Source organism: Saccopteryx leptura, chromosome 9 (genome assembly GCF_036850995.1).
Source record: "Saccopteryx leptura isolate mSacLep1 chromosome 9, mSacLep1_pri_phased_curated, whole genome shotgun sequence".
Taxonomy (NCBI): Eukaryota; Metazoa; Chordata; class Mammalia; order Chiroptera; family Emballonuridae; genus Saccopteryx; species Saccopteryx leptura.
Genome location: NC_089511.1, coordinates 42,246,760 through 42,266,670, shown reverse-complemented (window position 1 = coordinate 42,266,670; position 19,911 = coordinate 42,246,760). Strand labels below are relative to the sequence as shown.

The window sequence follows — 19,911 nt, the reverse complement described above, 5'->3', positions numbered from 1 at the left end:
GAGTAACCCCTTGCTAGAGCCAGCGACCTTGGGTCCAAGCCTGTGAGCTTTTTGCTCAAACCAGATGAGCCCGCACTCAAGCTGCCAACCTTGGGGTCTTGAACCTGGATCCTTCCGCATCCCAGTCCAACGCTCTATCTACTGCGCCACCGCCTGGTCAGGCTGGAGATAGGACCTTTAAGAAGAAAATCAAAGTTAAACGAAATCATAAGGGTAGGGCCCTAATCCAATTTGACTGCTGTCCTTATGTCTTGGTCCATTTGGAGTACTGGAATAGAAGACCACAGACTGCATAGCTTATAAACAACAGAAATTTAGTGCATACAGTTGTGGAGACTGAGAAGTCCAAGATCAAGGTTCTAGCAGATTTAGGATCTGGTAAGGACCCACTTTCTGGTTCATAGATGGCTATCTTTTCATTGTAACATCACATGGTATAAGGGGCAAGGGAGTTTTTTAGAGCTTCCTTTATTTCTTTCTTTTTTAACTTTTTAAAATTGATTTTTTTAGAAAGTGAGAAACATTGATTTGTTGCCTCATCCATCCATGTATTCACTCGCTGACTCCCACATGCGCTCCAACCAAGGATCAAACCCGCAACCTTGGCACATCAGGACAACACTCCAACCAACTGAGCTACCCAGCCAGGACTCTGGGACTTTTTTTTTTTTTTCATTTTTCTGAAGCTGGAAACAGGGAGAGACAGTCAGACAGACTCCCACATGCGCCCGACTGGGATCCACTCGGCACGCCCACCATGGGGCGACGCTCTGCCCACCAGCGGGCGATGCTCTGCCCATCCTGGGCGTCGCCATGTTGCGACCAGAGCCACTGTAGTGCCTGAGGCAGAGGCCACAGAGCCATCCCCAGCGCCCGAGCCATCCTTGCTCCAATGGAGCCTTGGCTGCGGGAGGGGAAGAGAGAGACAGAGAGGAAGGCGCAGCGGAGGGGTGGAGAAGCAAATGGGCACTTCTCCTGTGTGCCCTGGCCGGGAATCGAACCCAGGTCCTCCGCACGCTAGGCCGATGCTCTACCGCTGAGCCAACCGGCCAGGGCTGGGACTTCTTTTATAAGGTCACTAATCTTATTCATGAGGGCTCCACCCTTGTGACCCAATCACCTCCTAAATGTCCCACTTCCTAATACTGTCACACTGAGCCTTAGGATTTTAACATATGAATTTGGGGCTGGGGGGTAGACATTCAGTCTATGGCACCTTACCAGAAAAAGAAGAGACACCAGGAGTGTGCATGCACAGAGGAAAGACCATGTGAGGACACAGTGAGAAGGCAGCCATCTGCACGCTAAAGAGAGACGCCTCAAGAGAAACCAACCCTGCCAGCACTTAGATCTTGGAGTTCCAGCATGATATTTTGTTATAGCAGCCTTAGTAGACTAAATGTAGTCTCTTCTTGCTTGCCATTATAAACTTTGTACTAAGCACGATGTCTACCGCATAGTAAGTACTCCAAAAATGTATACTCAGGTATCACCACCTTTTTTGAGAAGTCTTCTCTCACAGTTCTCTCTCTTCTTCCCCTGGTTTAAGTGCCCCTTCTGGGTTTCAGAGGCTATATTTTCCATTTCATTCTGGAAGTATAATTCATTTCTAAAAGGTTAAATCTTTGAACTTAATGATTTCAAAGAGGCTAGTCTTCAGGGCTCATACAGATGGCATACGAGTGAATGCAAGTCTGCTGACCCTTACACATGAGTCCTGGATGGGGAGCAAGAAGACCTGCAGTCTAAGTTTTATAATTATGGCCTTGGGTTTATCCAGAGATCAACCCTGGATCAACCCTGGACTTGCCCAGCTTGGGGAAAGCCCTCTATGTTCTAAAAAATACAGGGTTATTTTTGTGTTTGTTATGAACACTTGTGTAGTTGAGCTCAACTCCTGAGCCTTAGTCATCTGCCCAGCTCCAGTTTGACTTCTTGTTGTACCTCACACTTATTAAGTTCACTCATCTCAGGGCCTTTGCACTTACTACCTCTTCTGGGAGCATACTTCCCCTAAACTTTCCCATGACAAGTATCTGGCCTTAATTTTCAGTCTATACCAGAGTCAAAGCAAGTAATGGTGACTGTGAGGAAGCAACTCAGTTTTCAGGCTCTGGGGAATAGAGATGCTACTGTTCCATTAATTTATTTAGTTAACTTAATTTTATTAATTTATTTAATCCTCTTAACAGTCCTGACTGGTGTTTACTATCATTATTCCCACTTTACAGATGAGAAAATTGATGCCAAAAGAGGTAACTTGCCAAAGGTCTCACAACTAGTAAGTAGCAGGGCCAGGAAATGAATCTAGGCAGTTTGGATCTAGTGTCCAGCTTCTTAATCACAAGTCTCTTCGATGTTTTAAAACTTATTTAACATAGGGTCTGGCATGGGTTGGTTGCTGAATAAGCTAATTATTTCTCTACCCCCCTCAGACATTTGACTCTTCTAATCTCACAATCCAACCCCCAGAATTAAGCCAACAACCCTTCCTATCCCACCTTGCCAGAGCCCTGGTCCCTCACTTCATCTTCTCATGTATGCACATACTGGGTAGCCGGATTTCAGGGCTCTAGAGTAAGGCTCTTTGGGTTCCCACCCAGTTTGTACCATTCATTAGCTCTGCAAACAAAGAAATGTTACATCCCTCCCTGGGTCTCAGTTTCCTCACCTGTAAAATGGGACAATAATGATACTTGTGTCCTAGAGTATAGGATTCAATGAGATGCTGCATAGATGATGTAAATGCTTTCTATCTTGCCTGGTCCATAAGAAGTGTTCAATATATAGTAGCAGTTATGAGTTGGGTTTCTCAATGGTCCTAAGACTGTAAAATAACATTCCCAACCACCTTTAAGGCCAAAGTTGGGACTAATTGAACTCATCATTTGCAGACAAGGCTGGCTGGATGAGAGGACTTTTCACCTGATTCAATCCTGGATCTACCAAACAAGTACTTCCTGAATACAGTATGGTTCAGGAAATGATCTCTTGAGTCTGATATACCTAGATCTGAATTCCAGCTCTGTATCTATCATTTTACTCCTTGTTTTGCCAAGGACCAGTTGTGTGAGCTGAGTGTCTGCACCTCCCTGTACCTGGGTTGTCTTTTCCAATGGGTTTTGTCATCATTCCTCTTCTTGGGGTGGCTGAGGATTCTTCGGGATGATGTGTGCCCACACTGTAGACACTGTAGCTGTTAGGATCGAAGGCAGTGTTACCAATAGTTAGCTTAGGCTCTGAAGTCAGATTACAACTGCAATGGGCCTAGTTCAAATTCCAGATCAGGCAATCACTTCTGATGAAATCAATTTCTTCTCTCCGACTCAATTTGCTTATTTGTGAAGTGAGAAAAATAACAGTAAGTATGTGATAGAGCTTATTATGAGGATTCAATAAAACGAAGCATGTGAAGTATTTAAAACTGGCCTGGTTTGGTGTAAATGGAGAATAAGTGGCAAAGATATTATGAGACTGATTTTTAAAAATATCTTTTTATAGAATACAAATACATTTGCCCAACTGTAGAATACAAATACATTTGCCTAATATGCACTGAGTGCTGGAGACTTCTGGATCAGATTCAATTCCAAACAAAAATCAAAAACAAAAACAAAACAACCCCCCCCCCCCATTTATGGATGAAGTATTTCTTCTCAGTCTTTTGGCTAAGATCAAGTATAAAGATGAAGTAAACCCGGGACAATGTGACCACATCAGTCCCCATCTCACATCTACAAGATCAACTTTACTTAATCACAGTGTACTTTGAATGCAGGACTCTCAACCAGAACAAGGTCAGAGTCCCAGCAATGCCCATACTCGCTGTGAGACAGGTCACTTTGCCTCTGATCCAGAAGTTAACCCGGTATAGCACTCGGCTCCCTCACAGGGTTCTTTAGAAGTCAGAGATGACGTAGAAAGCAGGTACACGGAAAGGGTTCAGCAAGAGGAAGCTGCTGTTACGACTGCTACAACGCTGTCTTTCCCCTACTTATTGAGGGGTTTGCTCCCGCGGATCGAACACTCTACTTAATCGGTCTCCCTCCTGTTTCAGCTCGATCTACTGTGCTAGGCGCTTCCTCGTGCTCTTCCATGCTTCTCATGCGCCAACACCCCCTCCTACCAGCCTCAGCTTCCCGGCTAGCGGCAGGGAAGGAGGCTCCAGGCACCATTCCATGGAGATCAGAATCTAAGCCGGAGCCCGGGGACAGAATCCCAACTGCCTGAAACTATTGGGCTGGGGCTCCCGCCTCCCTACCCGCTAATCAATTAAAAGCCAAGAAGTAAGTCTCAGGACCAATCAGACGCGGAAGCGGTTGAGCAATGCCTGCCTCCAAAGCGCCCTTGCACCTCATTGAATGTGTCCCAGCGCGAATTCAAGGCTAAGTTGCTGAGAGTGGGGCCAGCCAATCAGAGGTGCAACAGCAGAGGGGCTGGTAGGAGAAGGAAGGTAGTATCCTTCCCAGACCCGCGTGGTGCAGCTTGCAGTCTGTCGGCACCAAAGCCCTGATGAAAGCCCACTGGTTGAGTTCTATGCCGGGGTCAGTTAATGGCAGGACAGCGCAATGGGCCATTTTCTCTAGGTGTGGTGGTGGTGGGGCTGGTATACAAAGCGATGGTGGGATTCAGCCGGTTAGCACCTAATTTTTTTTTGTTGAGTTCTGCCAATCGGCTGTTAAAATGGCACTTGTAATCAGGGTTCTCTCTAAGATGGGCCCCTCGGCAATGTGGAAATCACAAATTTACATTCCTTACTTCATGGAAATATCTTAAATAACATTTTATTATTATTTTTTGTCAGGTATTTAATATTTTTTCATTAATATTTTAAAACTCCTATAACCTAGTTTTGTGTACTTCTTTAGTTATTCTTATTTAAGTAGTAAGTGCATGAAATAATAAACTACCTTTCAGTATATCTTTTTTTATACTTAAAACAGTCATTAGGGCAGAGAACCAGTTGTTAAATTATTTGAATCCCATCACTGATATGAAGTACACAGGTAATCCTGGCTCAACCAACAGTCGAGGTGTCAGTGAGTATTTGAAATGCGAGTATCTAGACCTGGGTCACTTACGGGTCAAGGCACTGCCCCATCTTGTGTCTTCCCTGTCCCTGTATACTTCCGGGTGAAGCAGATACGTTCTGTAACCAGTCAGTGGTGGAGGAGGGCAGCAGCTTGGAGAGAGGAGCTACACAGGCACCTGAAATATGGCTGGTTCTTGAGAGCCTCTCAGCCAATCACACACTTCTCCACAGACTAAAGAGTTGAGAGAAAGAGCCTGACGCATTGGGTGGTGGGTGGCGCAGTGGGTAAAACGTTGACCTGGAATGCTGAGGGTGCCAGTTCAAAATCCCGGGTTTGCCCGGTCAAGGCATACAGAGAAGCTTCCCGGTCTTACATACCGCCCCCCACCCCCGTGTCTCTCTCTCTCTCTCTCTCTCACCAATAAATAAACATCAAAAACAAGAGTTGAGAGAAAGATGAAAAGGTTTGCAATGAGAGCTACAGAGAGTGGCAAGACAGAAGAAGCAAGAAAGCGGTGGTATCTCTGAACTCTTGCAAAGGAAGCTTCCAAGGCTTTTCAGGTGACGGAGGTTCAGGTGCCAGGCTGGACAAATTCTGCAGCCAATCAGCATTAAGGGCAGGCTGGAAGTTGAGATCTCAGCCTTAGAGACCTCAAACTTCAGTCCGCAGACCAATCAGACTTAAGGCCCTACTGCTCCACAGGAGAGAGCCTGCTCCAGGGCGAGAGACAGGCTTGAGATAATAGAGCTGCCCTAGGTGCCTCCCGGGCTGCTGAGCATGCTCACTAGGCGGAGCCTGAAAAGAAGGCGCAGCCAGAGCTGCAGCCAATCAGCATCCGCCTCGGGATCCAGGCGCTGAGAGCACGCGCCCAGACTCCGGTTCCTGGCAATAGCGACGACCCCCAGTTCCTAACGGTCACTCGGGCTTGCGCTGTCCTGAGTGTACGTAAAGCTGAGTGGGGAGAAGAACAAGGTCTGAAATGATGAGTGCCATGGTTTTTCTTACTTTTCTTCCGGCTTAGGCCTGGCCCAGGCAAAGCTGAGGTATGGAGGATTGAGTGGTCGCCACGAGGGTCAGTAAATGAGGGCTGAGGGCTTTAGGCGCTGGGAACTCCCTCTGCCTTGGAGAGGCTGGAAATGAGGCCTCCTGGGTACCTGAGGCCAGGCCAACATGCCCTGGTTCCCAGTGCCCGCCTGATTTGGAGGTGTGCTGTGGAGTAGTTGGAGGTCCCTGGAACCCTGTGTGGCATCACTGACCATGAGGTATGGCCTCTGAACTGTGAGAGTTTGGGGTCTCTGGACTGAGTCTGGATCTGGTGACTGGAAAGAGAGGCCTGTGACTTTCCATAGGTTATTGGGAGTCACTAGCCAAGAGATGAAACTAGTGTGTGCTTGAGAGGTTTCTGGGGTCTTTGGATCCAGCCTGGGCTGAGTGTGAGCACTGGTGAGGTCAAAGCCCAATGGGAAGTTAAGGGACACTGCATCAAGGCTGGGCTGGAACATGTGGCTGCAGGCTTTTGAGGATCTCTGGATTCTGGGTTGAGATGTTCTTGGCAGATTTTCCAGTATTGGGTCCAGGTGGACAATGTGGGTAAGAGGTTAGGCCCGTGGTCTTCTGGAGGTTCTGGGGAGGGAGCAGTCTCCAAACCCCAGCCAAGTGGTCTACACTCCATGAAGTATCATCGCTTTGTGGGGGCTCTAGACAAAACCCAGGTTGGGTCATTTCAGTCTGGGGCATTTCAGTCCCTGTCCCCACCTCTCCTCCAAACCTTTTCTGGTTACTTCGAGAAGGTATCAGGCTATAAGTATGGGGCAGGTACACGGGAAAGATAGATATTGTATTGGTGCACAGGAAGAGGTGTGTAAAATATCCTGCTCTTTAGGAAATTACCCAGGTTGTCTTCGCTGAGGATTTTTTATACTGAAGGGGCAGGTTATTGATATCTAATTTCACTACGCTTTTCCAGTGTTACATGGTATTTCAAGTTTTCAGAGTGCTTTCATGTACACCTGGAGTTCTTAAACCAAGGGTGAGGGATGCAAGGGAGTAGTGGTCTATGAGTGGATTTCAAGGGTCTGTGAATTTTGGGAAATCATAAGAAAAACTGTATGCCTGTTGGATTTGGGAGGAGAGGAGACAAAAGCAGTCACAGGGATAAGCAAGGAGTATTTGACTTGTCCAAGAATGGGCTTCAGATAATTCTGCAAATTGCTTATAATTCAGCCTGACCAGGTGGTGGCGCAGTGGACAGAGCATCGGACTGGGATGTGGAGGACCCAGGTTTGAGATCCCGAGGTCACCAGCTTCAGTGCGGGCTCATCTGCTTTGAGCAGTGGTAGTCAACTTGGTCCCTACCGCCCACTAGTGGGCGTTCCAGCTTTCATGGTGGGCGGTAGCAGAGCAACCAAAGTATAAATAAAAAGATAGATTTAACTATAGTAAGTTGTTTTATAAAGATTTATTCTGCCAAACTTAGCGAAAATCCGACATAAAGTACTTGGTAAGTAATTATTATTATATGCTTTAACTTGCTGTAACTCTGCTTTATAAAGTTTATAAAGTAAAGTTACTTCCCTACTTTATAAATCACCATTACTGTGGAACCAGTGGGCGGTTAGAAATTTTTACTACTAACAGAGAGATACAAAAGTGGGCGGTAGGTATAAAAAGGTTGACTACCCCTGGCTTTGAGCAAGGCTCACCAGCTTGAGCACAAGGTCGCTGGCTCGAGCAAGGGGTCACTCACTTTGCTGTAGCCCCACGGTCAAGGCACATATGAGGAAGCAATCAATGAACAACTAAGGAGCCGCAACAAAGAATTGATGTTTCTCATCTCTCTCCCTTCCTGACTGTCCCTCTCTCTGACTCTGTCTCTCTCTCCCACACACACACACACACACAAAATTGCTTATAATTCATGTGCAAAATGGTATGAGTCTACAATTTTTTTTACAGAGTCAGAGGGACAGATAGGGACAGACAGGCAGGAACAAAGAGAGATGAGAAGCATCAATCATCAGTTTTTTGTCGCGACACCTTAGTTGTTCATTGATTGCTTTCTCATATGTGCCTTGCCCGTGGGGCCACAGCAGACCGAGTAACCCCTTGCTCAAGCCAGCGACCTTGGGTCCAAGCTGGTGAGCTTTTCTCAAACCAGATGAGCCCGTGCTCAAACTGGCGATCTCAGGGTCTCAAACCTGGGTTCTCCGCATCCCAGTTCAACGCTCTATCCACTGCGCCACACTGCCCAGTCAGACGAGTCTACAATTTTCTGATGTAAAGAGTTGATTCTATGGCTTACATTTTCAAAGGCATGGTGACTTCCTAAGAGGTTAAGGACTATTGGAATAAAGTAGACTCCCATGTTATTTATGTAAGCGCCTAGGCATGGCTAGAAATAGAGATTCCCCTTTTTCTTCCCACAACTGCTGTTGGCACATATTTCAAGGTATCTCACACACTAGCTTTCATGTCCACGCTTAGTCTACCTGCTCTTCATACACAGTCAGGGCCTAAGGTTTCATCAGTCCCACAGAGCACTCTAATGAATATACATCTGGGGTTGAGGCCCATGTAGGCCCTGGAAGTGGGGCATTTGGGCTAGGAGGTCCGGGATTCTGAGTTCCTAGAGCCAGTCTACGGCCATACCACCCTGAACGCGCCCGATCTCGTCTGAGTTCCTAGAGCCTGGTCTAGAATTGGGGAGTAAAGGCTGAGCACCAGTTCCGGGTGGGTACTTCCTAGATGCTCTTGGACTCCTCAGCCAAGGGGAGGTACACAACCAGAGGATGTCAGAGTGGGGCCCTTTCCTAGGTTTAAGGCAATAGTGGTATTAAGTACTGGTCTTGGAAACAGACCCTGTGAGGAAGTTGAGGGTCTGGAAGAGTTAGACAAAGGCCCCTCACTGTGAGGATGCAGTGGAACCTAGGTTTTTTGGGAATTTTTTTTTTTTTACTTCTAGTCTAGTTCTTTTTCCACTTAATCCACAAAAGGTGTGCTATGATAGAGTCTCTATGATAGGGGTCCCTAAACTTTTTACACAGGGGGCCAGTTCACTGTCCCTCAGACTGTTGGGAGGGCCGGACTATAAAAAAAACTATGAACAAATAAATCCCTATGTACACTGTATATATCTTATTTTAAAGTAAAAAAACAAAACGGAAACAAATACAATATTTAAAATAAAGAACAAGTAATTTTAAATCAACAAACTGACCAGTATTTCAATGGGAACTATGGGCCTGCTTTTGGCTAATGAGATGGTCAATGTCCAGTTCCATATTTGTCACTGCTAGCCGTAACAAGTGGTATGACGCGCTTCCGGAGCTGTGACGTGTGCGTCCAGCGTCACTGGAAGTAGTACTGTATGTGAGCGACGCCGTCACATACAGGATGCAGCGGATGCATCCTGTGCTCCTCTCACTGACCACGAATGAAAAAGGTGCCCCTTCCGGAAGTGCAGTGGGGGCCGGATAAATGGCCTCAGGGGGCCGGATGTGGCCCGTGGCCGTAGTTTGGGGACCCCTGCTCTATGACCTAGATTTAGCTCACCTGGCTATGACTATATCTCATTTTTAGGTTATGTAGAACATTGACAGAAAGGGAAGAAAGAAATGAATTCACTCTGTGGTGTCTCTTCTCTGGTATGTGTTGGATGTCTTGAACTAGAAAGATTGGGCATTTGAAAATTCATACTAAGATTTGGTCTTAGTCGACCCTGGCCGGTTTGCTCAGTGGTAGAGCGTCGGCCTGGCGTGCGGAAGTCCCGGGTTCGATTCCCGGCCAGGGCACACAGCAGAGGCGCCCATCTGCTTCTCTACCCCTTCCCCTCTCCTTCCTCTCTGTCTCTCTCTTCCCCTCCTGCAGCCGAAGCTCCATTGGAGCAAAAGATGGCCTGGGCGCTGGGGATGGCTCCTTGGCCTCTGCCCCAGGCGCTAGAGTGGCTCTGGTCGCAACAGAGCGACGCCCCAGAGGGGCAGAGCATCGCCTCCTGGTGGGCGTACCGGATGGATCCCGGTCGGGCGCATGCGGGAGTCTGTCTGACTGCCTCCCTGTTTCCGGCTTCAGAAAAAGACAAAAAAAAAAAAAAAAAAAAAGATTTGGTCTTAATCTATATAAAATTGTGTGTGTGTGTGTGTGTGTGTGTGTGTGTGTGTGTGTGTGTAGGGGGGGGGGTGTTAACCACCTTAATTTGGGTAAATAAATGTGTCCCTGTTCATAGAATTTTTCTAAATAGAATCTTGTTTATTTTGGCTTTGCAGTTACTCAATATTTAAAATAAGTGAGATAAAGGGAGAATATTTAAAATAACCATTCCTCTAATTGGCCTATTTTGATTATTTAATTCGTGTGTGTGTGTGTGTGTGTGTGTGTGTGTGTGTGTGTGTGTGACAGAGACAGAGAGAGGGACAGTTAGGGACAGACAGACAGGAAGGGAGAGAGATGAGAAGCATCAAGTCTTTGTTGGGGCACCTTAGTTGTTCATTGATTGCTTTCTCATAATGTGCTTTGACTCGGGGAGCTACAGCAGAGTGAGTGACCCCTTGCTCAAGCCAGCGACCTTGGGCTCAAGCCAGCGACCCCACACTCAAGCCAGCGACCTCAGGGTTTCGAACCTCGGTCCTCTGAGTCCCAGTCCAACACTCTATCCACTGCGCCACCGCCTGGTCAGGCTGATGACTTAATTTTAATTATAGTATTTAAATATAATACTTGTATTGCTGTATTGACTTTTTTTTTTTTCTGTATTTTTCTGAAGCCGTAAACGGGGAGAGACAGTCAGACAGACTCCCGCATGCGCCCGACCAGGATCCACCTGGCACGCCCACCAGGGGGCGACGCTCTGCCTATCAGGGGGCGATGCTCTGCCCCTCTGGGGCGTTGCTCTGTTGTGACCAGAGCCACTCCAGCGCCTGGGGCAGAGGCCGAGGAGCCATCCCCAGCGCCCGGGCCATCTTTGCTCCAGTGGAGCCTTGGCTGCAGGAGGGGAAGAGAGAGACAGAGAGGAAGGAGAGGGGGAGGGGTGGAGAAGCAAATGGGCGCTTCTCCTGTGTGCCCTAGCCGGGAATCGAACCCGGGACTTCTGCACGCCAGGCCGACGCTCTACCACTGAACCAACCGGCCAGGGCCTGTATTGACTTTTTTTTTATATCAAACTGGGTTGTATCTGAAGGGGCTCTTGGTCAAGCTTATCAGTAAGAATAAAAAATATCAGATTTCAAACTTTACGTAGTAATAGGAGTAATATAAAGAACTGAGAGGCAAAAATCATACCTCCTGTTCCCACATACTTCTCTTCTAATTATGTCTTACCTAACCACTCTATCCTCTCCTAGGGTTGAGGCTTGCATCCCCATAACCTGTGGTTCCCAGAGAGACAACTGCAGGTGATTCCTATTGAGTCAGCCTGGGAAGTGGAAGGTAGACAAGGTTTCTGAGACTGGGGAGGGGAGACCTTTAAAAAATAAAAAGAACAGTGTCCCTGTCCTTTCAAGTCAAAGTGCTAATTGCTTCTGCTGTCACTGCTCCCTCAGTGCAAGATGGCTTAGGCTATGCAGTAAAAAATGTAGAGACAGAGAAGGGCCCTAGGGTGTCACCAGCCTAAGGGCTGAGATATGGAGCACTTTAAAGATACAGTACCAAGGAGGGAGGTGGTCTCCAAAGGGACATCCTTAGATGGAACAGACATCAAGTGGGAGGCAAGATAAGGGTTGCCCATTCTTGGGGGCTTTTGTTCACTAATGGGGAGTTCCCTTGCCCCTTCTGCTCCCTTTTAGACTTTCTAAAGGCCTGTTGACACTCCCTGTCAACTACCTTTTTAATCATCAATGGGCCAACCACCGCAGTGAGGGTGCTGAGTCACAGACACGATGTAAGGCTGCGAGGTGAGGGGGGCCACACTCCACTGAGTGGTGATGTAATCTTCCAGAACCCTGTACCTTTCCTTCTGCACTTGTGGTTTTTCCCTCATGACTTTCCCCACTTATTCCATACCTTCAGAAATTGTGTGTTTCTGTGTTGGAAGATATTTCCCTCTTATACATAAGAGTCAGGGAGCGGTGCTTTTATGTGTCCAGGCCAAGTGTTTATTATATGGGTGTTTAATGAGTCCCTGGGTGTGGTGATGTGAGGAGTTAGAAAGCTCAGAAATGGAAAACATTTAACATTCTGAGCGGCAAATGAATGCCGCTTGCCCATTTGCATTTTCCCTTTCACTCTGACTCATCTTCCCCTCTCCCCACCCTATTATTGCCCCTCCATGAGCCCCACCCATTGGCACACCCTGTCTGATCTAGAAAGGGTTAACATCTGCTTGCACTCAAGCTAGAATGAGAGGTAAGGGGAAGGCCTGGTAGGTCTGGAGAGAGAAAAGGAGAAGGCTGGTCTGAACATTTTGAGGTCCTGGAGCAAAAGGGAGAAACAGGTGTTTATAGAGACATGCTGTTTGAGTCTGCAGGATCTAAGGGAGAACCTGGGGATAACCATACCGTCTTGTTACCAGAGAAGCCTACCAGTGCCTGACTTGTTTATCTTCCAGTTCTTTATTGGGCATGTAAGATATGCCAGGTACATATATGTGATTTATCACTTGTTGCATAAATGAAAATTTGCCACAAGATGAGGGATAATGGAAAAAATAATAAACAGAAAAAGAGGCACTGGCCAGTTGGCTCAGTGGATAGAGTGTTGGCCCAGCATGCCAGGTTTGATCCCTGGTCAGGGTACACATGATAGGTGGTGACTATTGGGCAAATAAGTTTGTAAACTGTCATTTTTATGTTCACTTTGTTAAAGATGGCACTGCCCACATGAATGGCCATTGCCCAGGTGATACTACCTTTCTGCTTGAGAAGGGGCTTGGTTATGCTAATATGTGCTGGAGGAGGGGTTGTCCCCAGGAAAAGTTTTAAAAGGAGGAGCTAGGAGGCCATTTGGGAGAAGGAGGAGACCACGTTGCAGGACAGAAAGGCCATGTAGTTGCAGATGAGGGAGGTAGCCAAGATGGCGGGAAGCTGAAGGAGAAGCCAGTTTGTGCAGAGAGGAGACGGGGAACAGAGGTGAATAAGGCTGGTGGGGCCTTTGATTCTAGGAAAAAAGCAGAAAGAATGGGTTTTGGTGCCCATGTGTTTGTTTTTACTCATTGGCCAGTACGAGTCTAGAATAAAGGAAAATGGCCCACCAGTTCTTGGCTCCGTTGTTTCATTACAATCTGTCCGAATCAAATGTGAACCTGCACGGGCCAGGCGGCTGTGATGGTGGCTGCGGCTACTGGCTTTACAGCAACCATCTGCTTCTCTTCCCCTCCCTCTCCATCTTCTCTCTCTCCCCCTCTTGTAGCCAGTGGCTCTACTGTTTTGAGTGTCGGTCTCAGTTGATTCCAGCATCAACCCCAGACAGGGGTTGCAGGTGGATCCTGGTCGGGGCGCGTGCAGGAGTCTATTTCCCTTCCTCTCAAAAAAGGAAAAGAAATAAGAAAAGAGCCTCACCAGGCAGTGGCACAGTATATAGAGCATCAGACTGGGACACAGAGGACCCAGGTTCAAAACCCCAAGGTTGCCGGCTTGAGTGTGGGCTCATCTGGCTTGAGCACGGGCTCACTAGCTTGAGCACAGGGTCGCTGGCTTGAGCGTGGGGTCGTAGACATGACCCCATGGTTGCTAGCTTGAGTCCAAAGGTTGCAGGCTTTAAGCCCAAGGTCACTGGCTTGAGCAAGGGGTCACTCGCTCAGTTGTAGCAGTGCCCCCCCCCGTCAAGGCACATATGAGAAAGCAATCAGTGAACAACTAAGGTGATGCAACGAAGAATTAATGCTTTTCATCTCTCTCCCATCCTGTCTGTCCCTGTCTATCCCTCTCTGTCTCTGTCAAAAAAAAAAAAAAAAAAAAAAAAAAAAAGAAAGAAAGAAAAGAAAAAGAAAAAGAAGTTTGAGTTTCTCAGACCTCATCTTTTCCCCAGGTTAACAAATGCTAAAGTGTGAAAAGAGGGGAAATCTCCAAGAACCTTGACCCTTTAGGCAGGAAGTGAAAGAAACTCTGAGTCTTGAAATTCAAAGAAATGTCATTTGTCATCAACCCAAGAAAAGGAGTTTTCCTCTTCAAAGACCACCACAGACCCTTTCTGGGGTTGCCCCCTTCAAAGCTTGAGGGGAAGATCTGAGTCACTCACACACTCAGTCCCCAGTGGTGGCCCAGTTGACAGTGGTCATTTCCACAAAGTAGTCAAGGCTTCCTAGCATCAACTCAGGCAGGCTTTTGGCTCTGCTTCACTCTCTTCTTGGAATCCAGATATTTGTCCTTTTTACTTTTTTTTTTTTTTTTTTTACACAGAGACAGAGTCAGAGAGAGGGATAGACAGACAGGAACAGAGAGAGATGAGAAGCATCAGTCATCAGTTTTTCGTGGCGACACCTTAGTTGTTCATTGATTGCTTTCTCATATGTGCCTTGACTGCGGGCCTTCAGCGGACTGAGTAACCCCTTGCTCGAGCCAGCGACCTTGGGTCCAAGCTGGTGAGCTTTGCTCAAACCAGATGAGCCCACACTCAAGCTGGCGACCTCCGGGTGTCGAACCTGGGTCCTCTGCATCCCAGTCCGACGCTCTATCCACTGCACCACCTCCTGGTCAGGCTGTCCTTTTTACTTTTGAGACAGTAGAAACAGCTTCCATCTGCTAGAGCAGTGGTTCTCCAACCTTTTTTGGGCCACTGGTTTAATGTCAGAAAATATTTTCACGGACCGGCCTTTAGGGTGGGACAGATAAATGTATCACGTGACCGAGACAAGCGTCAAGAGTGAGTCTTAGACGGATGTAACAGAGGGAATCTGGTAATTTTTTTAAAATAAAGCATCGTTCAGACTTAAATATAAATAAAGCAGAAATAATGTAAGTTATTTATTCTTTCTCTGCGGATTGGTACCAAATGGCCCACAGACCGGTACTGGTCTGCGGCCCCGGGGTTGGGGACCACTGTGCTAGAGCACTACTGACACCTCTAAGAAATGGAATTAATACTATTTGAATGATGCTGTGTACTGAACCACCACTTTCACATTCATCATTTCATCTCACCCCCAGCCCCAAAATGAGATAAGCAGAGGTTCTCCCTGTTTCATGGATGAGGTAATGGAGGCTCAGAGAGAGATGACTTGCCCAAGGTGACTCAACTAGTAAAGGGCAGAGATGAGACTCAAATGCAGGCCTGATTAGTTCAAAGTTCTTGTTGCTTCAGATACACTTCTTTAACTCTAGAAGTCCACAACTTAAATAAGGAGAGGGGAGACTAGGAGGCAGAATGCTTGGATCCTGGAAGTAGAAGGGGTGGTCGCTCCTGGAGGAGTGAAGCAAAGCCAGGGGCATAAAAGCACTCCCTGTTGGGGCACTGTGGCAGACTGATACTTGGGACACCCAATGGAAGACGTGAAGTCAGGGGCGGGGTTATGGGGGGTGGGGGCCAGGAGCCCAAACAGCAGTTCAGAACATGCGGTGTTCAGGAGGAAGCTGCTACTGGTGAGTGGTTTCTTCTCCCCAGCTGAGACTTTCTTCCCATTATATTATACTTCTCTTTCTGTCCACTTCCTGCCAACCTGTAGCCCTCTCCTGAAGTGACCAAGTAATAATCCTCCCTTCCACAAGGTCCTTACCACACCTAGAAATATGCTTGCTGGGTACTGAAACACTGGGACTGTCTTTGTATCTGGGTTCCCAGCTCCTTTCTTAAAAGCCAGTGTGGCAGTTTGATGTGTGATAAATTCTGCCTTGTTGGGTTCTGTCATATTCTTCACTTTTGGCTTATGAAAAATAAAATTAAACCATCTCCTTAACTTTGAAAAGAAATAGCCTCTCCCTCTACAGTTCTCATTTCTTTTTCTCTCATTTCCTCAGAGGTTCAAAGTCTTCTCCAAAACCTTTCTCCATCCTTGGGTAAAGAGCCATCTCTCCTGTGGCTTCTGCACCTGCTGTTTTAACTCACTGGACCGGCATTTTTGGTCTTTTCCAGTTCCTTCTTTGAGGATGTGTTCTAGAAGTTTTAGCCTCAAGATGATATATTGATGCCTTGTAGCCTGCCCTTCTGCAGCTATGACCTGTTTTGCTGACTTTTCTGCCTCTCAGGCCCCTCAGTTCCACATGGACTTGTGTGGAGACACATTAGCTCTCTAAACTCTCCTATGAAGTTGTATTTTGCTCCATCCCTACTTGCCAGGGCTGACTGGGTCTTGTGATCTGTCTCAAATGAAGAGAGCATGGCCTGCTCAGAGGTCTTTCCGTGCTCAAACAAGCAGAAGTATCAGGGTCTGCAATCCTTTAAGTCAGAGATTACTAACTGGCAGAATCCATCTTATGCCAGTTTTAAACCACTACTTGATATAGTTGTTAACTACCTGGTTCTTGCTCTTTAAGTCCTGACTTGGATCTAGTTTTCATTCTCTTGCCACCCCACCCCACTCCTGGCCCATTACGGTTCTGGATAAGCTCAGATTCTTTCTTGGGTTAGTTTATTTGCTCCATTCAACAGAGAGCAGCAACTCACTCTTTCTCCCCTCACCTCCACAGGCTTAAGAATATGCTGTTTCTTCCTCTCCTTTCCACTATGGACCTAACACTGTGGCCTTTGTCTCACAACCTCTGAGATTGGAACCCAGGAAAGGCAAAATGCCCCCATCCCCAACAAGACTGCCTAGCCCCTATGGCTCTGATCGGCTGGTGCGGCTAGCAGCCAGGCTCCGGCCTGCACTATGTGATACCATGATCACAGTGGGGAGCCAGGAGTTCCCTGCCCACAGCCTGGTGCTGGCAGGTGTGAGCCAGCAGCTGGGCCGCAGGGGCCACTGGACTCTCATGAAAGGAATCAGCCCTTCAACTTTTGCACAACTTCTGTACTTTGTTTATGGGGAGAGTGTTGAGCTGCAACCTGGGGAACTGGGGCCCCTTGAAGAGGCGGCCAGGGCCTTGGGGGTACAATCTCTGGAAGAGGCATGCAGGAAGGCTCGAAGAGACAGGGCTAGAGTAGAGATGAGTCTAGGGCTGAAAGAACATCAGGAGGAGCCAGAGAAACCCGCAAGGGATTCTGAGGGAGGAATGGGGGTCCTTGGGGAGCAGAGACCAGATAAGTTTATTAGAGTTGGTAGGAGAGAACAGGAGATGGTGCATGAGCACAGGCCACCAAGAGAGAGCCCTGAGATAGCAGGAGCAATGCAGGAGGGTCAGGGTGAGCAGATGAGATCAGAGGAGAATATCAACCAATCCCCTGTTGGCCAGGGGAGAGTAGATGGGAAGCAAGAAGTGATCACGTGGGTGAGGGAGAGTCTAGGGGGGTCTGAGGAAAGTCTGGGGGAGTTGCCTGGCCCCCTTCCACTACCAGGTTCCCTCCAAACCAGCATCACCTCTAGCCCCTGGTGGGCTGAGGTCCCTCGGTTGAGGGAGGGCCAGCCTGCCCTGTGGAGCTTCCTGCTGTTGCCGCCCAGATACGGCACTCCATTCTCCCACTGCACCCCCATCACCGCAGCCTGGCAAGAGGTCTGGCCTCAGGACCAGAGGTGAGTGAGGGCCCAATGGAAACCTGGCTGGGAGGGAGTGGCTCAGGAGAGGCAGTGGTGATGTGTGGGAGGGCACCACATCTTTTCTCTCTATTGTACATGTCCTGAGCTGGAGACAGGACAAGAAGCTCCCACTAACGGGGAAGCAAAAGCCCAGCCCCTGAGAATTCATGACACCTTCCTCTCCAGGATGGAATCAGTCAGAATCCCAGGTTTTGCCAAGTCTGTTACTCTTCACTACCCCAACCCCAGGATCCCACTGTCCCTGAACCTCCACAAAGAGGCCGGGAGCCAGAACCAGTTGGCCTTCTCTAGCCCTACCTCAGGTAAGCCCTTCGCTGTCCTGCATGAATACTGTAATGTGGCCTCTGCTGGGGCTGCAGGAGTCCGGCCTGAGCGGAGCCCCTACTTCACTCTGCTCCCTCTAGGTTCCCTCCCCCAGGGCCATGCCAAGCTCAGCCCTGGGGAGATAGAAGATTGTGATCAGAGGCACACAGGTGAGTAGAGGGAGGTTTTTGCTTCAGTCTCACTGTAGCAAAATGATATCTTGCCTGGGTGTTCCAGTGACTGGGCTCTAGGATTCCCAGCTCTGCCCTCTGCTTTCTTTGTCCCCACAGATGCACTTGCAACCTGTCTCGGTCAAGTAGGCAAAGCAGGCCACCGATCTGGCCAACACCCTCCCCCACCCCCTCCTGCTCGGTCCAGGCCCTATTCTTGTTCCGTCTGTGGAAAGAGGTTTTCGCTTAAGCATCAAATGGAGACACACTACCGAGTTCATACAGGTATGCCCTGCCCGGTGTAGATTGTCTGATTCTCTCCAAGCACCGGTCAGCCCAAAGTCCCATACAACTCCCTTGCCCAGTTGCCCCATCTACCCCTAGGCCAGCCTTTGCTCCCTTCTTTCCTTCATCAGCCTTCTCCTCCACCTGCCCTAGGAGAGAAGCCCTTCTCCTGTGGCCTCTGCCCGCAGCGCTCCCGGGACTTCTCGGCCATGACCAAGCACCTGCGAACACACGGAGCCTCTCCCTACCGCTGCCCTCTGTGCGGGGCCGGCTGCCCCAGCCTGGCTTCCATGCAGGCACACATGCGCGGCCACTCGCCCAGCCAGCTCCCGCCCGGATGGACCATTCGCTCCACCTTCCTCTATTCCTCTTCCTCGAGGCCATCCCGAGCCTCGAACTCCATGTAGGCTCCCTTCTTCCTCCACCTGAAGGGATGGCAGTAGCTTCTTCGGCTTCAGCCAAAGAGTGAAAGAATTCAAGACTGGCCGGCGGGCTGGCTAGGCATCTGAGCCAGCACCGCCGCTTCGTCTGTCTAGCAAATTCGGCTCTCAGAAGCCCTGCAGGAAGGGCGCCAAGAGCCCTCTTCCAGATGGCCGCGGGCTGCAGAAGATGACGCGGGACAGCAATCCCGTGTGGGGTGAGGGCAGGAAAGTTTTCACAAGCGAAGGTTAACTGTGCCAGGACCGCTGATTTCAACACCAAAATAAAGCGCTTTCTGCCTTCCTCTCAGGATAAGAAAGCCGAGTCCAGACTGGCCTGTGCGCGGGCGTGGGGGTGCACGCAGCCTTGCCCCTGGTCCTGCAGCGGCCCCTAGTGGCGTGTGTCCGCTGTTTGGCGCGGCGGCCACTTCCTCCATCTCCCTGTCCTCGCCAGACGCAACGGGCCGGGAAGGCTCGGTGTTCAGGCTGACTTAACAGCAAACCCGGGGACGGGGGAGGCTCTGAGAACACAAGTTATTGCCCCTTCCACAGCAAGCAAAGACGCGTGGAATATATGTCTGGGGACCCCCGGCCCAGGGTTCGAGGGGAACGCGTGCTCCGCTCTGCTTTCGACCACCCGCCTCCTCTCCCTGAGGGCTAGGGCCGCAGCTTCCGCGGCAACTTTCCTCCACGCTGTATGAACGGCGGACCGGTACCTCGAACTGAGACTAAACCTCGACCGCCGCCCCGTCCCTAGCCCAAGCCACCTGCAGTCGCGAACTTCATTTCCCAGGGTCTTCGGGGTTCCCAGGGTAAGAAGGCCCCTGCACTCTGGGAGTGGTAGTTCACGCCGCTGGCCTCGACAAGAACGATGGGAGGAGTCTGGGGCAAAAGTCACACCACCCGGCGGCCCCGAAGCAAGCTAGCTTTCTGGGTCGGGTGGGGACTCCACAGTCCCAGCTCTCGCGGCCCTGGCTCCCGGCGGAAGGAGCGAGCCTCCCGGACTACATTTCCCTGAAGCCCCCGCGCCTCACCCCTGATGGGCCGCGACGCGGGGGTCTATGCTCTTCAGACGCGGTATAAGGTTACTGCCGCCCAGCCTCGGACTCCCGCTCCCGTGGTGCCCCGCGCGTGGCCGGCCCAGC

At 49.2% G+C, this 19,911-nt stretch overlaps 1 protein-coding gene across 3 annotated transcripts; it reads left to right on the top strand.

Annotated features, from left to right (window-relative positions):
* Positions 1-14,988: 14,988 nt before the first annotated feature.
* On the top strand, positions 14,989-19,646 carry ZBTB32 (zinc finger and BTB domain containing 32). Of its 3 annotated transcripts, none has more exons than XM_066348874.1 (5): positions 14,989-17,565; positions 17,755-17,891; positions 17,994-18,062; positions 18,183-18,347; positions 18,501-19,646. In XM_066348874.1, the coding sequence occupies exons 1-5, from the start codon at positions 16,682-16,684 to the stop codon at positions 18,752-18,754; spliced, it is 1,509 nt and encodes a 502-aa protein (XP_066204971.1). In that variant the 5' UTR covers positions 14,989-16,681; the 3' UTR covers positions 18,755-19,646. The 3 variants fall into 3 exon arrangements, with proteins under 3 accessions (XP_066204971.1, XP_066204968.1, XP_066204969.1); XM_066348872.1 differs by having other exon boundaries at positions 15,512-15,538; positions 16,583-17,565; positions 17,755-18,062; XM_066348871.1 differs by having other exon boundaries at positions 17,755-18,062.
* Positions 19,647-19,911: the final 265 nt, after the last annotated feature.

Excerpts from the sequence above, each read along its gene's own strand:
- ZBTB32 (XM_066348871.1), top strand. The coding sequence starts at position 16,682 with ATGCCCCCATCCCCAACAAGACTGCCTAGCCCCTATGGCTCTGATCGG. Across the intron at positions 18,063-18,182 it reads TTGTGATCAGAGGCACACAG|ATGCACTTGCAACCTGTCTC; the intron begins GTGAGTAGAGGG and ends TTGTCCCCACAG. Across the intron at positions 18,348-18,500 it reads ACACTACCGAGTTCATACAG|GAGAGAAGCCCTTCTCCTGT; the intron begins GTATGCCCTGCC and ends CACCTGCCCTAG.